The sequence below is a fragment of the Diceros bicornis genome, chromosome 12 (assembly GCF_020826845.1).
Source record: "Diceros bicornis minor isolate mBicDic1 chromosome 12, mDicBic1.mat.cur, whole genome shotgun sequence".
In the NCBI taxonomy this organism is placed as follows: domain Eukaryota; kingdom Metazoa; phylum Chordata; class Mammalia; order Perissodactyla; family Rhinocerotidae; genus Diceros; species Diceros bicornis.
Genome location: NC_080751.1, coordinates 78,328,539 through 78,350,427, shown reverse-complemented (window position 1 = coordinate 78,350,427; position 21,889 = coordinate 78,328,539). Strand labels below are relative to the sequence as shown.

Here is a 21,889-nt window from a genome sequence, read left to right as displayed (position 1 = left end):
AATCTGAAGTGAGAAAGCCTCAGTCCAAACACAGTTCTGTGGATCAGCAGCTGTGTGACCACAGCCCAGCCACTTCATCTGAGCCAGGTCCCTTTTCTTCATCTGCTACTGGTGACCATAATCACTGCAGCTCATCAAAGAGTGTGTGAAGCACTGTGAGGGATCAAAGAACACTAGGTGCCTCCAGCTCTGGCATTTTCATATGGCAGCTCCTGTGGCCTTGTCAGCCAGGACGTCTCCTTGTGCCATTAACTGGGCTGACCGCCCAACACTGTCAGTCTTTGCAATCACTTTGCAATCTCTGCCTCGGAGTTTTCCTCCACAAGATACCTTCATGGTAGTGCTTGCAAGTTGTAGCTCAGAAAACAAGACATCCAAGTACAGTCTGGGGAGGAGCAGTCCTACTGCAGTGAATGGGATAAAAGGGAACTCACTGCTCAGGAAAACACAGGATGGATGCCGACCAGACACAAAGGGAACTCACTGCTCAGGGAAACACCGGATGGACATCCACCAGCCAGAGAGGGAACTCACTACTCAGGAAAACATAGAATGGACGCCCACCAGGCACAGAGGGAACTCACTGCTCAAGGAAACACAGGATGGACGCCCACTGGCTAAGTCCACAATTAGGTAAATAGACTGAATATGACAATGGAGAAGGCTTGTTCCTTGGCAATTTTTAATGAAGATGCAATATATTCAGGCCATTTATAAAGCAGGACTTGGGTTTAACTCAGGCTTGTTCTAATTGTCTGTTTCTCCATGAACATCTCTCATCAGCAAATCTGAGCCAGTTCCCGAGACTGAGAAGACTCCATGTACACACACGTATCTAAGCAGCTTTAGAGATCTGCCTCTGATTTCAGCAAACCATCAAACTTTTTAGACTTTCCTATTCTGCAAACTGAGATATTTGACTTTAATTGTGATCTGAGGAGCACTAAGTGGGGTAAAAAACATGTCAAGGAGGTTTTCTGGCTGATAATTCAGGGGCATGACCTGGAGCATCCTCATGCCTGAGAAAAATAAAAGACTGTTCCCATCTGCTTGGAAACACACTTCAGAGCAAAAAGGAGGAAAATAAACTGTAATAACAAAGCAACACTCCTGATGCTCCTTGGCCCAGTCACGAAGGGGGGAATGGCTCACAAAAGCAGTTAATCCCTTCTGCTTTTAACAAAAGGAGTAGACAGAAATCTGGAGTGTATACAATGATGATTAATCATTTCCCAAATACTTGATGCTACAAGTCTTGTTTTGAGCTGTCCTAGCGTTAAATAAGAATCTCAGACTTGGGGAAGGCTGCTTGTGAGCTCTTCAACTGTGCTAGCCCATCTCTCTAAGTGAGGTTCAAATCCTCACCACAAAGTCCTAGGCTGGAACAGTTTCTCCTGGACACATTCACTGTGGACATCAGAAGTACACAGTGTGGGTTCTTTGGATTTGCACACCACAGAGAATTACTCTGACACTTGAAAGTTGCCCAAAATATGTCAAGTAGACTTCAGTGAGTGGGAAAAGATGAAATTGAAGGAGAATCAGAAATTGGAAGCTAATGGGAGGACACACTAGGAATTTCTTGAGTAACTTCTATAAGACCCCACTGAGGTCTGACTGTTGGGACATTTTCCCTTCCTTATCTCAAAGCAGGGAAGAGAGAATCCCATATCTTTTGATAATACATATAAAATAGCATTCCTGGGTGGGAAAAGTTCAGTAATATTTCTAAATGATGATTTTTTACAAAACAGAACTAGTGGGACCGGCCTTGTGGTGTAATGGTTGGGTTTTCATGCTCCGCTTTGGTGGCCCAGGGTTCGTGGGTTTGGATCCTGGGTGCAGACCTACACACTGTTCATCAAGTCATGCTGTGGCAGTGACCCACATACAAAATAGATGAAGAGTGGCCCAGATGTTAGCTCAGGACCAATATTCCTCAACCAAAAAAAAAAAAAAAACAGAACTAGCAACAACTGTACAAGGAGTAATTTAGTTTCTTCACCACTTAGGTTTTTACTTGCATTTTATACACTTTTGTCTTTTTAAGTCTGCTGCTAACACAAGAATGAAGACAGAGATATGGAGCTTCAGATAAACATGTTATGGCCATGATAGTGTGAGGTCTCTAAGGACAATGAAGGGAGGGGATGGGACTTGGAACCTTGTGAACAGAAAGCAAGAGGGCCACAGTGCAACACGCTATACAGACATTCCTCCTTAGCAAACGTGGAGACACATAACGCAGGCTTGCAATAGACTCCCTAACCTGCTCTCTGACTGATACACTCACTCACCAACTCAGCTAATGTTTGACATTTGGTGTAAAACAAAGTAGGGAAAGTCACACCACATCTACTCCAGGTATGACGGGATGAATTTACGGAGTCGTACGTGAACTCCCCAAATCAAAGAAGCATACAGCCCGTAAATGGGTATATTGTATAATGTTGAGTAATAGAAGAACTTTTTCTTCATATAAAATATGACATATTTTGGATGTTTTTGGATGTGCCACCCCGTGATGAATCCAATCTCTTTCTTGCTCATCTTGTGGCCTGTTTTCTAAGCCTGGTTATCTCTTTTAGGAACACTTTCAGAAAAGTGTTTTGAACATAACACTGGACCAGGAATCTACAGACTGACATTTGTCTAATTTAAAATTAACCTAAAAAAACTGTTAACGTTTCTTGTAGTAGTATTTACTTTAGAATCTTACATTTAAGACAAAATGATAGTAACTTGATTATTGTGTGTTGTAGTTCAGTTCTTTGAGTTTCCAGAATTATATTTTTGATGCCTCTTAGAATAATGGTAAACCACCATCTTGAAATAGAAATATATACTTGAAATGCCAGTCCAAAAATAAACAAAGAGTGCTCTCTCACATATGTTTACTTTCTTTCTAAGGATCATGAGTGTTAAGTCAAAAAAACAAAAACAATCGAACTTTCCCCTGGAGGTGAGGGTTGATTGTGAGTGAGCTGCCTCGAATGGTCGCTTCGCAGACTTACTGCAGAAGGCGTTGTTGCACTGGTGGATTTCTGTGTCTAAAATAAATTCTTGTGCCATGGTGACAACAATAGCATGTGTATTGTTATTAAAGTAAGTGAACATTAACATAATCCAAATGACAACTCCCTACCTTTTGGCGGCAGGAGGATTGAGCATGGTCCTACCAAGGTGATGGCTGGAGGCCACCTCTGCACAGGAGGCGTGAAGGGAGATGTCGGTAGCAACTACATGCTATCAAGCCAACAAGGTGACCTTAGGTTGCTATGTTCATTCTAGCACTCCAGTTTAAATTGACCTGGAGCCTTAGACAGCCCCTACAGTTCAATTTAAAAAAACTCAGTAGTGTATGCATCTCTGTGTGTGTGCCACATAGGCAATAATAAATACAGTCTGAAGGAAAGTAAACTTTGCTTTCTCCAATCAGCATGTAGTCTTTCCCCTTCTCTAATTTTAGCCATGAAAATAATGGTGGGCAAAAGGATCCATTAAAGCCATTATTTAATATTCTGTATGTCCAAACCCAAATGGTGTTCTTAAGAGTTCCTCTCTGAACTCACAAAGGGTAACACCACAATTCCCTAAAGGGTGAAGAGTGAAACCTGGATCTGGGAAGTGGCCTCTGAGGGCTTGCCACTCTCTGTTTTGTCTTCCACCTGCAGCCACACGTGTGCCCTGAACCCCAGCATCCTCAGCCACCCCGGCTTGTGTCTGCCTGAGTAGATGGATGCCTCAACCCCACTGCCTCATTGGACTGGACTCTGACTTTGTTCCTGGGCGTTGTCTCCTGTTCTCCTTTGCCCCTGGCCAGGTGGCCAAGGGCTAGTGCCCAACCACAGATCTCCAAAACATTCAGGCTGTCCATGCACCAGGCCTTCACTCCCGTAGAAGGACCTCCCATCAGCAGAGTCATCTGCCCACAAGGCTGGATAACATCTCTGTGTGCCTCTCAGTAGGCGCTTCAGTTCTAAATGTCATTGGTAACATTTTTTATTCCCAAAGATGATTAATGATGTCATGACCTGCTGAGCAGAATCAAGGCCATCACAGGCAAGCTGGAGTCCAGGAGGAGTGCTCTTAACCACCCCCAGAATAGACTGCATAGACTGTCAGATCAGAGGGAGCCCTCCATCCCCACTCTCACCACACAGTGCCCAAGGCACACGTACCCTTGGGGCTTGAGCCGCCCCCTCTTCACTTGCACACTTCAGCTGACACCATGAGCTCTATGATCACCAAAGGCCAACAGTTTGTCCTCATGCCTGTTTATGCCGGTGTGTTGTAGTTACACAATTTGATTAAATAGGCTACAAATAATAACAGAAGAAAGTGGAAATGGCATTGCTATTTCCGAGAAAACTAAGTTTAGAGTTTTGTAAAAACGAGATCAAGGTGAGATGCTAAGAAAATTGCTGATGAATGAAAAGAGGATGAGTAACAGTTATCAATGGCAGGGAATGGAATATGCACCCACATTGCTGTGCAAGTGTCTCTAATGTCTTGTTCCACATTACAAACCTAAAACTGGAATTCATACATGAGGCATCATGGGTGTGGCATATGCGAGAAAGAAAATGGAAAGTTCAAAGAGGACTTATATCAAAATATTAATAAATAAATGTGCATTTTGTATACTCAAATTAAAATAATGTAGTTTAAGAATGTATATTAGTTTAATGTATGCATGTATCTTTGTCTATGATTCTCTGTTTAAAATATAATTTTAAATGACAAGATAGTTTCTTGTAGGAAAGCATCTGCTGAATTGAAAGCTGTAAGGAAGAAGGAAGACCATGGCCTTTCCTATGAGGAAGCTGAGACTCAACACACGGTGGGCCGGCTTCTTTTACCTAACACGGTCAGCTCACCCTGACCTCACCTCTCTTTCCAGGCATCCCCGGCCTCCTCTGAGCACACCTTGTCCCCACTTCTCCATTTCTCACTCCTTCTCAACCACTCCAATTTGGTTTCCTTTTTTCCAAAACAAAAACAAAACCAAAACCCAGTAAAACAATAAAAGTCTTTCTGAAAACATCCAGTGGTCTCTACCTTGTCAAATTTGGTTCTTTCAGTCCTAATTTTGCTAAGCACATTTGAAATAATCACCCCTCCCCACCAAAGAAAGGAATGAAAGCCAAACACCTGTCCTCTTGGTGTTCTGCCTGGCTTCCGATCGTTCCTGCTCCTTCTTTGCTGGTTCCTCCTCCACCAGGTGTATCAACACTGCTCTCTTTGGGTCTTGGGCCTATGCCCTCTTCCCTCTCTCTCTCTCTCTCTCTCTCTGACCCCTCGTCCTAGGGATCTCACCAATTCCCAGGCCTCTCCTATGCAATCTAGATTCCTTTAGGGTCCTGCTGACTTGGCATCTCTTGGATGTCTTGCAGGAACATCAAACTTTCATGCAAAAATGGGACCTTTGCAGCTCTTCTACAATCCATTCTTCATCCAACAACTAGAGTGATCTCTTGAAAATATAAATGTAATTTGATGATGTCATCTAATTGCCAAAATTTTAAATGATTTTCCCATTGCATTTAAGATAAAAAATCTATGCTTCTTACTGGGTCCTAAGATTCTACAACACAAAACCCGGCTCTAGCCTTTTTTTTGCAGCTATCTTTTTCTCCAATCTCCCTGTCACTCCTTGTGTTTTGGTTATGGTAGACTTTTTTTATGTTTTAACTCATCAAATTCTTTTATCACAGGGTTTTCCTATATGCTGTTCTCTCTGCCTGGATGTCTTTACTTCACTATTTTCCTGTCTCAGTCATTATCATATTGAGAGAGAGGCCGTTAGTAAGAGGTATGTGGTCCAGGAAAGGTTATTTCTTGATAGAAAAGACTTGGACACATGTTCCTAGGAAACAAGGCCTATGGAGAAAAAGGCTGCAGGTGCTGATAATGGGGCGATTAACGACCTGAGGGGCTGGAGGAGGCAGGAGAGTTTGGATGAGGGTGAGGGCTAACCTTCCATAAGAGCCAGGCCATTCTTCTACTGTGTCAGAAACGAAGAAGGAATGAATGGGTGTGGGGAAGACTGTTCCAAGGATGCAAAGGTGAGTAAGACCATTCACAATCAACACTGCAGTATAACCTTGGGAAAACCACAGGGACCCAGCGAGTTACACATTAACCAGGAACTAGTTGTCTATAAATATTACCTGCATTTTTTTTGGACAATCCCCACTTCTGTTTTCTTGTGATTACTTACAGCATTTTGTTTCCCTGGACACTAAAGATAAGTTGTTTTTGTTCTGAAATTTAAAGTTTTCATCAAGTTACTAAAATAATTCTAAATAATAGATTCCAAGATGGTTCCGATCTTGGGAAAAAGCAGGGAGGGACGCTATGAAAGTGCACGGGGTGTGGATGGTGTGGAGGTGTAGGTGGTAGTTACTGTCTCTCCCTGGGGATGACTATGAGAAAGCCACTTCCTCCTTGGGGCCTCAGTCTCCTCATCTGTAAATTGAGGAGTGTGGACAGGTGATCTAGAAGGCCCTTCGGTCATCTCATTGGTTTCCTGTGACCTGTGAGGTTCTGCCCAGTAGACCTTGAGTAGAAAGAAAACAGACTGACTATTAACTTTTTCTAATACCGAGATTTTTTAATCCAGGTTCATACTTAAGAAGCATCTTCCTTTTAAATTTTCCAGTTCCCTTAGTCTGGAGTAACTCCTTCCACCTCACAGACCATTTCTCCCCAGCTCCGTTTCCTAAAGCAGATGCTGATCTTGCTTCTCAACACCAATGACATAAAGAGGCTACCTCTGACTGTTAACTGTCATCCTGCTAGAGGTAGAGAAAGAGCACAGTATTGGAATTAGCTTTGCGTTCTTGGATAACTTAATTGTATCTTTGGACTCTCATTTTTTGTCACCTACAGAACATGGATAATGAAAACCATTACATAAAATCTTGTGAAAATGTCATGCGTCATTCCTCTCCTCCTTCCTGAATTAACTCTACGCTTAGCCCTTTACCCCCAGATATATAACAGAGGACAATTGGTGCAGGAAAAAACTCCTCTCTTAAGCATAAATAACACGTTCACTCCTTCACATCACTGGAGATTCTGAATCTAACCTTGAAATTGGACTGGATCTGGCACAACCGTGAAGCCCAGCTGGAAGCCTGTGAGGCTCCCTTTTCTCTGCCTCTGCCTGAGAGCTCTGTCCAGGTGGGAGGCACGCCTTACCAAGTGTGGAGTCTTTCCAACAAGCCAGTGGAGCCAGGTAATGGAGGTGACTTTGGAATCTTGTGACTAATTAGTAACAATATCTTTGAACAGTTTTTATGCTCAAGTGTTCTAGTTTACTGTTAACAGAAAAAGGCTCTCTGATGAGAAATGAAGAGATGTTAGAGGAGGAATGAACCGTTCGCCTAACTACGAAGTGTTGGATTTTAGACTGTAAGCTCTCATGCAATATTATATATTTTATGATATTTACTTCTAGAAACTCTGAATATAAATAATGAGCTATTATGAACAACTAAAAAAACAAAACAAACAAAAAATTAGACCAGCAGTCTAGAATTTTGGTTGCAGAGAATTGGATGGAATCAGAAGACTGGAAGCTACAATTTGGAAACACCCAGAAAGTCAGTCTATTTCTTCTAAGTCTGTCTGAAAACAGGTATAATCATTTCTACTCTACCTATGCCACAGGCTAGAGGCATTTCAAATGAGACAACAATGTATGTGAATACCCTTGTAAACATGCTCTGCAAATGTGAGGGATAATCTTGGCCTAAAACGACTAGACATACGTTTCCTTCCACTAAGAGTAAAAAGCTATTTGTATGTATGACACATAAGCTACTGTGTGCATGTGTGACCAGTCAGAGCAGTCAAGGGAACAATTGGCGTCAGAATAGAACCAGCACAGGTGCACATACACACACACTGCACTCAACACACGAAGGGTTCTATGCAAAAGGATGAATTTGGAAATTTAATTGGGGGTCTCACTAGACTGGATAAAGTAATTAGCAGAGAATATCATGAGAAAGATTTAGAGGTTTTAGACAGAAAGCTTTAGGAAAACCCAACAGTCAGGACACAAAGCAGAGAGCCTCCATTCAGGTCTTGGACGATTCCTTAGGGAGCACCTAACCATTTAGTGAAGCTGATGGATTCTTTCTCACTCCTCCACTGACCCCAGTTCAGTTATGTTACTCAATGGCAGTGTGATGCTGGACAGGGAATGGACTCTTGACTTCCCCCTCTAGAAACAGAGCAGTGGTAGTACTACCTCACAGATGTCTGCAAAGATCAAATGAGAAACGGGACATAAGAGCCTTGTAAACTTGAAGGTCCTAGATGAGCAAAGGCATTGTTGTTTTGCCATTAATATCCATTTACAGCTTCTAGATATTTAAGTGGACGATCAGCAAGTCCCATAATACTCCTTCAGAATTCAGAGTGCAGTTGAGTGCTTTCTCTAGCTCAGAGAAACGTGTTTGTTTTCTTCTTTGCCCTCTCTTTGGAAATTCTAACCCACCCTCACTTTACTGAACCGTGGAGGTGAAGGGACTTTCTAGACCTTCTGGAGCGATTACCACTGATTCTCCTGCTGAAAGTAGTGTCTATATAGGGGAGTGACAGCTAAACACAACGCTGATCAGCAAACCCCATGTTCCAGAACTGCGAACGCTGGAAGACTCCAGAAAAGAAGAAAACGTGAATTGTTACCAGAAGTGACAGCAACTTGAAAGTAGAAGCCAGTTCACAAATGTTTTAGACAAACAAGTGAGTGATAGATACATACTGAATCATTAAGGGACTAATACGACTAGAATAAGAAAGCTACCACAAATTGGGTGCTTCCTATGTGCTAAATGCCTTTCCATACGTTCTCCACCCTCCAGTCTTCACAGTGGCCTTTTTTTTTGGCTGGGAAAGATCTGCCCTGAGCTAACCTCTGTCGCCAATCTTCCTATCTTTTCTTTGTTTCCTCTCCAAAGCCCCAGTACATAGTTGTGTATTCTAGTTGTATCTCCTTCTAGTTCTTCTATGTGAGCCAACACCACAGCATGGCAACTGACAGATGAGGGGTGTGGTTCCGTGCCCAGACACCCAACCTGGGCCACCAAAGTGGAGCATGCTGAATTTTAACCACTAGGCCCTCAGGGCTGGCTCCACAGACAGTAATGTTTTTTGTTTTTTTTTTTTGGTGTGGAAGATCAGCCATCGGCTAACATCCAATGCCAATCCTTCTCTTTTTGCTGAGGAAAATGGGCCCTGGGCTAACCTCTGTGCCCATCTTCCTTTAGTTTATATGGGACGCGACCACAGCATGGCTTGACAAGCAGTGCGTCGGTGAGTGCCTGGGATCCGAACCCGCGAACCCCGGGTGAGTGCGCACTTAACCGCTACGCCACGGGGCCGGACCCACAGTCACTTTTAACAGTGGGAACCTGAGAGGTGTTCAGCTGTCCTGGCCAAGAGCTCCTAAGCACACTGGATCCGAGCACCGTGGCAGCTCCAAGCTCCTAAGACCCTTGGCTTCTACGAGCCTCTGTTTCAATGAGCACCCACTGTACTGTGTGTACAGACACTCGACTCTCTCTTTCAGAGGTGAGAGTTTAATCTCTGCTGCAGAGCCATTTTTGTTAAAAACGATCTTCTTTGGAGAAGGATCTGTGGCTCTCTGACAGGGTTCCTGACATCATGGACCACTGTGGGTTCACTACGCGGACCTGACAAGTACATCCTGTGACCAGGACCAGCATCAGGTGAGCAATCCAGAGTGATGCTGGAGAGTGGCTGCCACGCTTCCTGCCACCTTCAAGCCAGGACTGTTCACTCAGCCCAGAGCCAAGAGGAGAAGCTGCGTCACCCTTCCTTCTGCCTCTGCCTGTGGGGAAGTGTCGACGTCAGCTCAGCTTCTTCTCTCACCCGGGACAGAGCAATATTCGTGTAGCCTTGAAATGCACTCAGGGGCTGTGAGTAGATACTCTGAATGTGCACCTCTTGGCCTTTTCTTCTTCTATTGCTGAAAAAAGTTCACAAACCTAAAGATATGCCCAACTTTCCAGTACTTCAGAGTAAATTTAAAGGAGTTCCTCTTCTTTTTACAACTGTAGCCATTTCCTCCTCATGTAAAAGTGAATGGTTAGCCCCTGAAATAATCACAGTTCTGTCAGACTTCTCTGAGGTGATCTGGTGGCCTTGAACTTCCTACCAGCCTTGAATCCGTGTCACCTGTGAGGCGGCACCCTGGGCTCACAGCACTCTTCCGTGGAACTCACGCTGCAGCAGGCGGGCAGCACCCCGTTGGGCAGCTGGCCTCCACGGGGCTTGATCAGCACTGTTCAGAGCCCTCTGGCACAGCTTGTTTGCTTTCCCTCTGATTCTCTCTTTATTCCTATTTTTAAAACACATGTTGTCTAACAGAAAATTATGAACGTAAACTGACCCATGAGAGCCTTTCCCGAATGGGAACATTTGCATGCTGCTTTGAGATTTCTTGGTGTGAGATGTTTGAGGCACCCCTACCCGCCTGAGTCATTCAGCGGATGGTAATTGGGCCCTCAGGTGGTGTGGGAGTGGCATCTTGCGTCAGAATCCTGCTTAGGTTTTGACCTGTTCAATCAGTTTATGCCCTGGAGAAGTTATGAAATCCTTTAAACCATTTGGTTGGCATTTACTTCTTAAAAACCAGCCTGCTGCAGAAAGAGCTGCCATCACAGCTGGGCAGATTTGGGTTCAAACACGTACTTCTCCAACGTATAGTCCTTTCACCCAGACAGGTACTTAACCTCTCCATGCCTCAGCTGCCTCAAGTGTGAAATGATGATCCTCACGGACGGCCAGGAGGGCTACATGGAATAACACACGTAAAGCATTTGGTGCCGTCCCTGCTGCCGAAGATGCCCAGGAAGCGCTGGCTTCTCCCCGGGCCTGTGGCAACAAGCTTCTTCCCGGGAGCTGGGTCCTCCCAGGTGCATGTTTCCTTCCTGCTGGAGACAAACCCAGAATGTGAAACCCCGTGTGCTTGCAGTGGCTTTGACATTAAATTCCTGAGTGGAAATTAAAGTGAAGTTGAGAATTTGGCATCTGGACATGTGTTATTCAAGCCTCCCTCTCTTAGGGTGTCCGACCGTCCCAGTTTGCTGGGGACTGAAGGTTTTCCCGGCATGGGGGACTCAGTGGTGGCATGGGAAACTCCCGGGTAAACAGGGACAGTTGGTTGCCCTGCTAATGCTCACTTTCCCGAGGCAGGGCTGGGGACAAGCGCTGGACAGATGGGGGGTCTGCTTTCCAGTCCTCGGTGCCCGGGGCAGCTACGTGAGCTTGGGTCTTGAGCTCCTCCTGGGAACTGGGAGGGGAGATTGCCAACATTACTTCCAGCCTTACGTCTGCAGTCTCACTGAGTGGGTCTCTGTCGTCTCAGCAGATGCCCACACGCACACCCTCTCTTTGCACCTCACACACCTGAGAGGGAAACAGTGCGAGAGCCCTCCAGGCATTTGGACACACTCCCCCTTCTGAGCTGTGGAGGCTGCAGTCCTGACTTGCCAAGCAGCTTAGAGAAGAACACAGTCCTCAAGTCCTGATAACATCAGCCTGACTCGTCCCAGCCTGAGCCCTGCTATTTACCTCCAAGGGCGTGTCCTAGAGACGCTCAGAGGTCACTCAGAAAACACCACCCCTTCTCGAAAGCCAGCCTGCTCTGGCCTGAGTCACCATTTACTTCCTACATGGACTCTTTTTATTCTCTCCCTGTGTTTGAAAAGTGGACTTCCTCTAAAAGCCCAGGGAAGGCATGCAGTCCCTCACCAGCAATCTTCTGACTGGATACAGACCAAGGCCTGAGGTCCCGATTGTAATGTGTGCGATTTTTATTTAGTTTAGACTTCAAAGTTTAATCTGCCAGGGTGAATGAACTCCAGGGATTAAAATAAACCTCTCCATGAAAAAAATATGCCATTTATAATCTGCATGTTTTCCTTCTCTGTTTCTTGATTCTTTTCATATGATTTAGACTTTGGGTTCCATTTATGGTTCAGACAGATTGGCCACCAAATAGAAACCATAAACCAAAAGGTTTACAAAATTTGTAAATTAGGCTCATAGCTCCACTCACTACTATTCCCTTACTCTGCTTTATTTCCTCCCCCTCCCTCCGACCCTTCCTTCCATCTGTGTATTATCCATCTCTGTCATCTACCTGCCTATCTATCTACCATCATCTATCATCTATCTATCTACCCATCCATCCACCTACCCGCCCATCCATCCATCTTCTTTCTATCTTTCATCTATCTATCTATCTAGTCATCCATCTTTATTGAATAGCTGACCCTCCTTCTAGAATGTAAATCCATTATGGCAGGCAGCTTGGGGAACCCCCTGTGCCTAGCGCAGTATTTGGCTCCTTGATAAATGCATGTGAGTGAATTCTCTTGTTGTCATCAGTGGGTTGTCCTCGATTACAGTCACTATTGCTCAGGTGCATGATCTTTTCAATGGGTTTAGTCGATATAATAATTTCCCGTTCTGGCACTTGTAACTGAGAGTCTTACTTAAGCTCAAAATTGAGTATCCCACAGGCTATACTGAAGCCAAGATCCAGGTTTTCCCATATCTGTTCCTGTGGTTCATGTTCTCACTTTCTAAGGAAATTAATATTCTACTTTGACCTCAAGATGTATAGTTATTAATGGTTTAATACATTCTCCCCTTCAGAAAGCATTTAAATTTTAACAACAAATTTCAAGCAGATAACACAAAGATGACAATCAGTTGTGGAATTTGGGGCATTGTAGCAGAGATAGTGAGGAAAATATTATTGGGCAGGAGCACATTTTCTGGTGTTTCTGTATTTTCTCCCCATCAGCTGCTCCCTGCTACTTCCACGACCAGAGTTATAAGCCCCTGGTTGAGAACTCAATTTCCTTCTTGTTCAATATTTCCAACATGGAACATTTAAACATCATATAAATCTATTTATTTCATCACTGAAAACACAAGCAAAGTTTAAACACCTAACCACTGTGCACCACTTCATTGCTCCTGTTTCACTGAATTTTCAAAAAAAAACCCCTGAAAGGTAAGAGCTCAAGTTTAGCTGAAGGAAGGCAAAGCAACTGCCCTTAGACTCTGTGATGAAAGCCACACAGCATGACACTTGCACTGTTTCCACAGTTACAATAAGAGAGTGTCTACAGTACCCAGAGGATTTGTCCGTTGTATTCACGGAAATACAGAGTGATTTATCCATTCTCCTCAAGAATGCCCATCTTGGGAAGCTTGTACCAGTCTGGGCACAAGCCACTGCAGGATGGAGGAAGAAACAGTCTGGCTCAGTCAGCGCAGCCATTTGGAGAATTGCCTGCCTGCCTCCCTCCTCCCGTCTCCACCACGAGCAGAGACCGAAGCAAACCGCCTTCACGAATGTGTTAACTTACATGAAAGGTGACAAACCATGCTTTCATTTTTATCTCTGTGCCCATTTTCCAACAATGATATTGATAAACATGGAGGAAAAATCTTTTTAAGCAAAAAACTAATGAAATAATTAAGGAAAAACAATGTGCTAAGTATTCAAAACTGCTTTTTCTGCATTCCATCTCCAGGGAGAGCTGGGGACTTGGGACGCCACAGGACTCGCCTGGGTCAAGTCTTGGAAAGCTTTCCTCATTTCTACTGATGATCTGATGAGACAATATCAGGAAGAAAGGGAGAGAACAAAAGATATGAGTAACTACAGTAAGTGTACTCTTGCTTAAATTTTTTAACGTCATACAAATTCATAAATTAATATGAATAAATGATAAATACACTTTAATTCTTGAATACAGAATACACAATACTGCACTCCAGTTGCTAGTACTGTGTGTAGAGAAAACTCTATTTAGAAACTGCCATAACGATTGTCTGGGCCTGATGTTTTATGGCATCACCAACGATAACAACGGCACTGAACTTTTAACCTACTGAAAAGGGCAAGGTTTAAAAAAGCTTTCTTTTTATTCCAGTGTCAGTGACAGTAGTTTAAAAACTATATACATATGTATATAATGAGGAAACTTTCCAGTTACATAAACACCTGTCAGTCCGAGGCATTGCAAATACGTACCCATATATCAGTGAAAAAGATACTGTCAAGCTATTTTCCTTGCTTTATCAATAATTTTTCTTTCCATTGTATTTAATCACGTTATTTTATGTTCTGTTCTTTCACAAAACTATTTTGCAGCAGTGACTATTGCTTATCCCTGTGAAAGGCAATTGCAAGCTTTTTCATTCAGACTGAGCTACAAAGTTTGATTTTCTCAAGGTCACTCAGCAAACTGGGGTAACTCAGGCTTAGGAAAGGACTTGCACCTCCAACCACACACTGCGGTCTTGACGATGAGGCATGAATCTGAACACAGGGGAGGGAGATATAATTCACTCCCATTGGAGTCCAGGGACACCCTGTTCCCGTTCTTCACACCCACCTCTGATCTCTACTTCCAGAATTCACTCCAACTGAATTCCTTCTTCCTTTCCCCGTGCCTCCACTGAAGTGCACACGCTTCTGGAAGATCTTGGTGCTTTTAAGCGGAAAGCAATTTGTTTTATATTTTTCACCTGTTATATGGATGGTGCATTTGCACCATTTTGATCTGAGATAAATCTGCCCTAGGTTTCAGTTCATCCTATTCTGACAGTAGGAAAGCACAAAACAATTTACTTCAAGTATTCACACATAAAATTAATGGAACACCTGCAAATGAGGGAACTGGGTATACGAAAAGATCCTTCAAAAAAAAATCTCCTCTCATCTTCGATATTATCTTTTTAAACTAAGTGCAATCCAGTGAATAGCAAAACAGCAGCTTTTTTAGAGGAACAACTGGAAAAAAATTCTTAAAGCAGGGAATCTGCTGTCTTTAAATAGGGCCTACATTAAGAAAGGTACATTTCTCAGCCAAGAGAGCCTCCCAAAGTGCATGTTGGGGGCTCATCTGAAAACAAATCACTACGTGCTGAGCGCTTCATAGAGCAGAGAGCACTCCACTTACAGCCAAAAGCCAAAAATTCAATTAGACAAATATGTACAGAAAGATAACCAAGGGGAAAATGATTTAAAATTATTCTGATAAAACCTGAAACCAAATGAAGTGAAGGAAAACTATCGGAAGATCAATAATTGTGTGAAAATAAATATTTAGGCAACTCAGACCTACTGTCACAGTAAAACAGTCACAAAAATACAATACAATATTAAACAAATACATGAATATATCAAAATGGATTGATTTATAAAATATTTTACCATTGAAAAACCTATTTCCTTCCCCTCCATATTCTTGTCTCTAATAATTTTTGTCTCTAATAATAATTTTCTTGAAAAGACATGTTTTGATAAAATACCATAAGCTTTGAAAGAGTTGACTGGGTGTCACCATTGATAGAAAATTTCTCTCAGAAGATTCTGAATCTGAAATCTGTTTACTCTGGGTGTCATGAGCCAGTTCAGAATGAGGGTCACAGTAACTCCTTACCATCAACGTTCTGATCCTAACGACGTCCAGCCGCCCACAGGCTGCCCCTGGTCTCAAAAAGACCCTTTGCGGAGAAGGGTGAACTGGCACCAATTTGAGATGATGGCGTGATACGTGGAGGCGTGAATTAGACCAAAGGGTAGGGCATGTTCTGTGTCATGAGTCCGTGTTCTGTGTAAACTGAGACCTTCCTCTCCTTTCGGAAGCTAGGAACAAGAGAGCTGTGGGGGCACATTCTAAATGGTGCTGCAAAAGAGGAATTCTGCTATTGATCTGACAAAAGGAAGCTCCGAGATTCTCCTGCCAACTCTCAAGAAACTGTCCAGGTATGAGAAAAGATATTTTAGTAGTATTTCAGCTCTAACTTATCTTTGAATGTACTGCCATATGTCTATAACTCAATGGGAGTGGCATTAACAGGATGACCTTGTAGCCCTCAAGGGATTTTAAAAGCACTTTCTGATTCATTAAACGGGTTGATCAGCTGCACAGTTTGGGAGTTCACTGCAGTTACAGTGCAGTGATGCTCAGGTCTGTGTGTGAGTGTGTGTAAGTGTGCGTTTACTCTGTCAGCCACAGTATTTAAGTAGAACGCACCTTCTCCTGATTATGGCGCTTTGATTTAAATGGTGTCAATCTGTCCAAGATGACTGAAAGCAGTAAATATCACAGCATTCATGCTTGGTTGTCATGATCTTTGCCTTTTTTCTTTTTAAAATCAATTTGATATCATTAAAATGCACCAGTCAAAAAGATGCCTCTGAAAACAAGTCCAAGCAGCTTTCCCCTCTTCTGCTGCCCTCTGGAAGCAAGGACAGGTCCACTTCAAACAAGAAAATACCTCCAGAGCTTCAGCTGTGTCACAACAGTTGCAACCCAGCTAACCTCCAAGTTCTGTGTTCCCATCTTCTCCACAGCATTTCAAACCCTCTGACATTACTTAAGCTTCTTCAATGGGGTGCTTTATTCTTGAGAAAACAGCAATCATGCGGTCACTTGTGTGCACTGGACAAAATCTGTGGCAGTGAGGATGGCCCTGGGGCCCCAAATCATCCATGACATTCTTCAAGGAGCCACCATCGTCGGGAAGGCTTGCTTCCTGGGGAGTAAGAAAAAGCAGTGACTTGACACCAGTCTAGCGGAAGTTACAAAGACACACGTTATCCTACAAAGTCTCGTCCCTGTAGTCTTTGGTTTTGTGATATTTCCCCGTTTTAAAACATCTCCATTTTGCATTTTAAATTTTGAAAAGAAGTTGGTAGCCTTAGTAAGGACAGCTATCATCTGGTTTCTTTGGCAGAACAAATATCCATTGCCCTGCAGGCCTTTTTCAAATTTCTGTTTGCCTTCACGACTCACGGGGAAGAAAGAGAATCTCTCTGAATGTTGGTAACGCCAGTGTTAACTACCACAAAGTTGGACTACAAAATAGAAAACAAGGAAGCGGTCCAAATGAATATTTGACAGCACATTCCACCCTTCTCAAATACAAATCTCTCTAAAAGGCCCAGAGGCCGTCCTGAAGACAGAGAGGGGTGGCCCTAGGGCTACTCAAGCCACTTGTTTACCCAACATGCGCTCTTAGAAGGTGACTGGGGAGCTTCCCAGCTGGTGAAAAAAGAAAGGCATGGAAAGGCTTTCGCTCTATCCCACCTCGGCATCTTTGCAAATGATGAGACACAGTTCCAACCCACCAGCTTTAGTGGCCCCTACAGGTGCTCCTATGTTATCAAAGAGAGCTGTGGAATATCTGATATTTTTGCCTTCAAATTGAACAATGCTTATCCTTAATTAACCCAAAGGAAAAATTACCATTCTTTTATAACAACATTAAAATCAGTAACATATACTCTGTGCAAAAGACAGAAAACCAGAGAGACCTAAATTTCGGCAGGCCTGCCATTTTAAAGAACTGAAGGACAGGAAGATGAATAAACACCGGTGGACGGAACAGCAATTTTCATGAATTATACGCTGGGAAACAGAAAACCAAAATGACCCATGTGTAACTGTCTATTACTCATGGACCCCCAGTGGGACTGCATGCAGAGTCTACGAGTGATTCCCCAGCTCTGATATTCTCAATTTTGAAAAGCTAACATTTTTACTCCATGGGGTAATAAACTTATGATCTTTCCGTTTAATTCTGGATGAAATATTTTCATTTTAATTTATAATATCTCTATCTACCAAGGGGATAAAAACTTCCATATGAAATATATTTTCTTTTTCACTTAGAAAGCATATCTCCATTCATCTCCAATTTTCTGAATTTTTCATGAAATCCTAAAATGAATCCATATGGATTCCAACACAAAAGTCCTGATAAACCAGGGAAAAATGCAGCTTGCATTCTTGCTTCCACAGCACGTTACGGAATTAGTCTCAGACAAGCAACCCTGTGAGGAAAGGCCAGCTGCCTTGGGGTTCAAGCTGCCAGACGAGCCTCATGGATGAGGTGAAGCTCAGCGCTGTGACTCCTGTTCACTTGGGCAGCTCTTCTTCAGAGATGGGGCGTCTGGAGCCGGGGAACTGGGGCGTGTGGTCACGAGCAGACATCCTCCCAGCCCCAGCAGCTGGAAAAAGCCCAGGAGACTCACTTCCTCCTCACCAGCCTCCAAAAGCCAGGCTTTAGGTCTCCTGGGTTGAAGTTTCAAAGAATGGGAGTTATGTTTTGGGTCTAAGGAGTAAACTTGTGAAGTAAATCTTCACAGTGTGGTGACTTCCGATGACATCCAGGACACGAGGCAGGTTCTGAGATGCCATCTCCCTTCTCTGAGCAATAATGCAGAACAGCTCAGAAGGCAGGTGACACTGGCCCCCACTGGAACAAACAGGACTGAGACAGAAGGAGGCAGAGGCTGAGGAATGCGAACCTCTGTTCTGCACAGATTCACCCTCGGGTTTCCTGAACCCACTGTCACTTCTCCTCTTGCCTCTGCTACTCTCCTCCTCACCAGAGTGAGAGTTCCCACAGGCTGACTGAACTGCTTACATTTTTCATAGGCTCAAACCCAAGACGCCTTGGAAAGGGTGACTCCACAGACTGAACCCTAAATTCTCTTTCAGGTCAGGGCTTTAACCTTGGACTGGGAATGGGGGCGGGTCTGGGTCTGAAGGAATCAGAGAGAAATGCTTTTGTCTTCATGTTGTCAGGTTTTATTTCGGTTTGTCTGTGCATTGTCTTGTCACCTCAGCATCACCTACACCACCAGTTCTGCCTGCCCTCTGTGCATAAAATACGAGTGCGCCCTGGAGACCTGGAGGGACCTTATTTGTAAGTTTATTTTTTACATACTCCAATAGACAGTGGTGTTTTGTTTTCTTTTTCCATGTTCCAATCATGAAACACAGATATACAAATTATTGACCATACAGAACCAATACAAAAGCACAGAGGCTGGAAACTGTAAAAATCAACACAATACCCCATACAAAAGTGTATAGGCTGGAAACCGTTTGCCTATCTGCCTTTATCTTACGGACAATGGAGGCCTAAGCCTACAGTTGGGAGGGACTCCTAACAGAAGACAGGCCTCCTAATTCCCACTTTGCGCTCTGTCCACTAGACCACGTCCCTCTGGGACCATGCTGAGCCCCATAACTTTCCTCCTCCCACCAAGGTGTTAATGGTGGCTTCCTAGGAACACCCCTGCCATCGTTCACCCATCTCAGTTTCAAAAGATAATGTGTGAAAAATAAAAGTTTATGTTTTGTGTTTTTAAATTTTGACTGCCCATATACATTCTTTGGGGACTTAGGCTAACGGAAAATGCAATAATCTTCAATAAATTATAAGGAAGAACTCGAGTCATAATCCTTCTGAGTTCAAGGGAAACAATGAAACCATCTCTCCTGGCTAACTTTCACGTCTGCACTAAAGCCATGGCCACTCAGGGAAGTTAGGCTTTTTCCAGGCCTCAAACACAAGTGAGCTGTGGACAAATGTCTGTGGTATCCCCCCACCACTCTGGAGACCAATCTTGTGATTTCAATACGCTTATCTCAAGGGCAGACAAAACATTTCCATCACATGAATTTTTTTAAAATCTACAGCAAGTTGTCATTGAAGGGTAAGAGGAAAACAGATGTTGCAATGTTTAAATTCTTGGTTCTCAAAGAGAACCCTGAAAAGGTATCTCCTCTCTCTTCACTATCCCCCAAAGCGCCCACATGTGCTTGGAAGGAAGATTAGAGGCACCAGTGAGGAGAAACATTCCCTAGTAAGTCAGTGAAAAAGAACCTGAGATTAACCCTGTGCTACTGGTGTCCAACGGGAAGAAATTTACCTCCTGTGTTATCAGAGGCAAATAAACTATAGAACCACAGCCATATAGAACCTGAAGACTAGTTATAATCTAATCCAGCACCTAGTTCAACAAACTGAAGCTCCCTCTTGTGAACTAAGCTGCTCAAGGGACGCTCCTTGGAAAGCTCTCAAAACAATGCAAACAAAATTCAGCCAAATAGAGATCTCTGCAGCTAAACGGATGTCAAACTGCTGACAAGATCCTGTAGAGAAGTTCTCCCTCTCTTGTCACTCTGGTAAACGTGCAGGAACGTCCAGGAACTGCACAGAGCCTTCCTTTCCGAGGGAGGGGAGATGGCAGCCCCACCCTGGGGCTACAGGCTGCTCTGATCAAACCTCAGGACGCCCACAGGTCAATTCACAGGGGACTAGGGCTCTCAGGCTATTTTCAATGCAGGAAATAATAGCGGAGGTAAAACCGCCTTGTGACTAAGCATTTTATAATTCCTATTTCTCCTCTTTTCACAATAATAACCCAACTGGGATGGTGTTAACGAACAGAATTACCTTTCCAGGCAGTCAGAAGCAGCACACTCAAAAGAAAAGGCTCTGGACCTGCCGCAGGATCCGCAGCCCTTCTGCTCTTTAGCAGTGGTCACTCTGAGGCACGAGCCTCTGCGTCTCAATCTCTACGGTCCCTTCAACTTTAGAGGGCTGGATCCATGCACCTCGGCCCCCCTCACCCAGCCCTCACAGACACCCGCACACAGACACCCCTCCAGGGCTTCTGGATGCACACCTTAGGTCTGGGTCTCCGCAGGCGCAGCGGTCATGCGGGGCTCTGCAGCCCCTGGCTGGGGGTCTCCTTGGCCTTCTTACAGGTGTATAGCCACTTGATGATGCGGGCGTTCCTCTCGATGACCGAGGTGGTGCTGGGCACCTGCTCCGTCAGCTCCTCTTCCTGCAGCCCCTCGTCGCCGCTGCTGTGCCGGGAGAAGCCGCTGTCGGAGGTGGCGACGCTCACGCTGCGGACCTTGAGCGCGACGCGGTCCGACCCCGCGGAGAAGTTCTCCCTCCCGAGCGCCTCCACCACCTCGGGCTCCAGGCCGCAGTACTGGAAGAAGGTGTCGAATTCGGCCAGGGACGAGGAGTAGCGCGAGCTGAGGTCTGACTGCGAGCGCTGCAGCCCCCCGCGCCTCAGCCCCCGCAGCTCCGGGCCCCGCGGCACAGCCGGGACTCTTGTGGGCGCCCCGACGGGCCCCGGGGGCGCGGGGGCCGTCACGGAGCCGGGCTTGGTCGGGGCGGCCTCCTCGGCCTTGGACCTGCCCTCCTCTGCCCCCCGGGACGTCTCGGGGGGCACCGGAGTCTTGTCTCTGCCCGGCCCCTGGAAGAGCTTCTTCACCAGCCCCGCTCGGGAGCTGTCGGCGCCCGGCCCTCGGACGAACTCGCATTTCTGCCGGTAGATGACCAGCGAGTCAGGCCGCAGTGGCTTCCGCGCTATGGTCCTGCGCGCCACGGGACCGGGGACGCGGGCCGGGGGCCGAGGGTCGCCCGCCTGCCCTTCGCTCGCCCCGGGGCTGCTGTCCTCGGAAGCGGGGCGCGGGCCGGCCCCGGGCAGGCCCCGCACGTACTTGGCGCGGTCGGCCGCCAGCCTCTCCACGGCGCTCCTGCGTGCCGGCCCCGCCGCGTCGCCTCGGGCCCGGGGGGCCTCGGGGTCCCGTGGCAGGAGCCCCTCGCTCGGGGGCGCGTCCAGGACTGGCAGGGCGCGCATCCTCGGCGCTCGGCGGGGGCTCGGCGTCCGGCAGAAACGCGCTCCGGCTGCCGCGCCCGTCCGTCCCCGGGCTAATTCCGAAGTCCGCGCGAGCGCGGAACGGCGCCCCAGTGCCAGCCGGCCCACGTCCAGAGTCTGGGCGAACCCGAGTCTGCAGCGATTGGCGAATCGCCGCGGTACCCGCCGCGCCGGCTCCTCCCCGGCTGCCCTCGCCCCCTCCCCCCCGTGTCCCGCCCGGCGCCGCCCGCCCCTCACGTCCCGCCCGGAGACCCCGCCCCCTGCCCGCTCCTCCAGGCCGCGCAGCCAATCGCCAGGAGGGCCGCGGGGCGGACCCGCACCGAGTGGGCTGCGCTCCAGGGA

At 45.7% G+C, this 21,889-nt stretch overlaps 1 protein-coding gene across 1 annotated transcript; it reads right to left on the bottom strand.

Moving 5' to 3' along the window:
- Nucleotides 1–15,561: 15,561 nt before the first annotated feature.
- On the bottom strand, nucleotides 15,562–21,653 carry FAM110C (family with sequence similarity 110 member C). Its single transcript, XM_058550698.1, has 2 exons — nucleotides 20,558–21,653; nucleotides 15,562–16,608 (listed from the first exon to the last, which is right to left on the bottom strand). Exon 1 carries the CDS (start codon nucleotides 21,527–21,529, stop codon nucleotides 20,588–20,590), a length of 942 nt encoding a protein of 313 aa, XP_058406681.1. The 5' UTR covers nucleotides 21,530–21,653; the 3' UTR covers nucleotides 15,562–16,608; nucleotides 20,558–20,587.
- Nucleotides 21,654–21,889: the final 236 nt, after the last annotated feature.

Coding starts and splice junctions, on each gene's coding strand:
- FAM110C (XM_058550698.1), bottom strand. CDS start 21,529: ATGCGCGCCCTGCCAGTCCTGGACGCGCCCCCGAGCGAGGGGCTCCTG.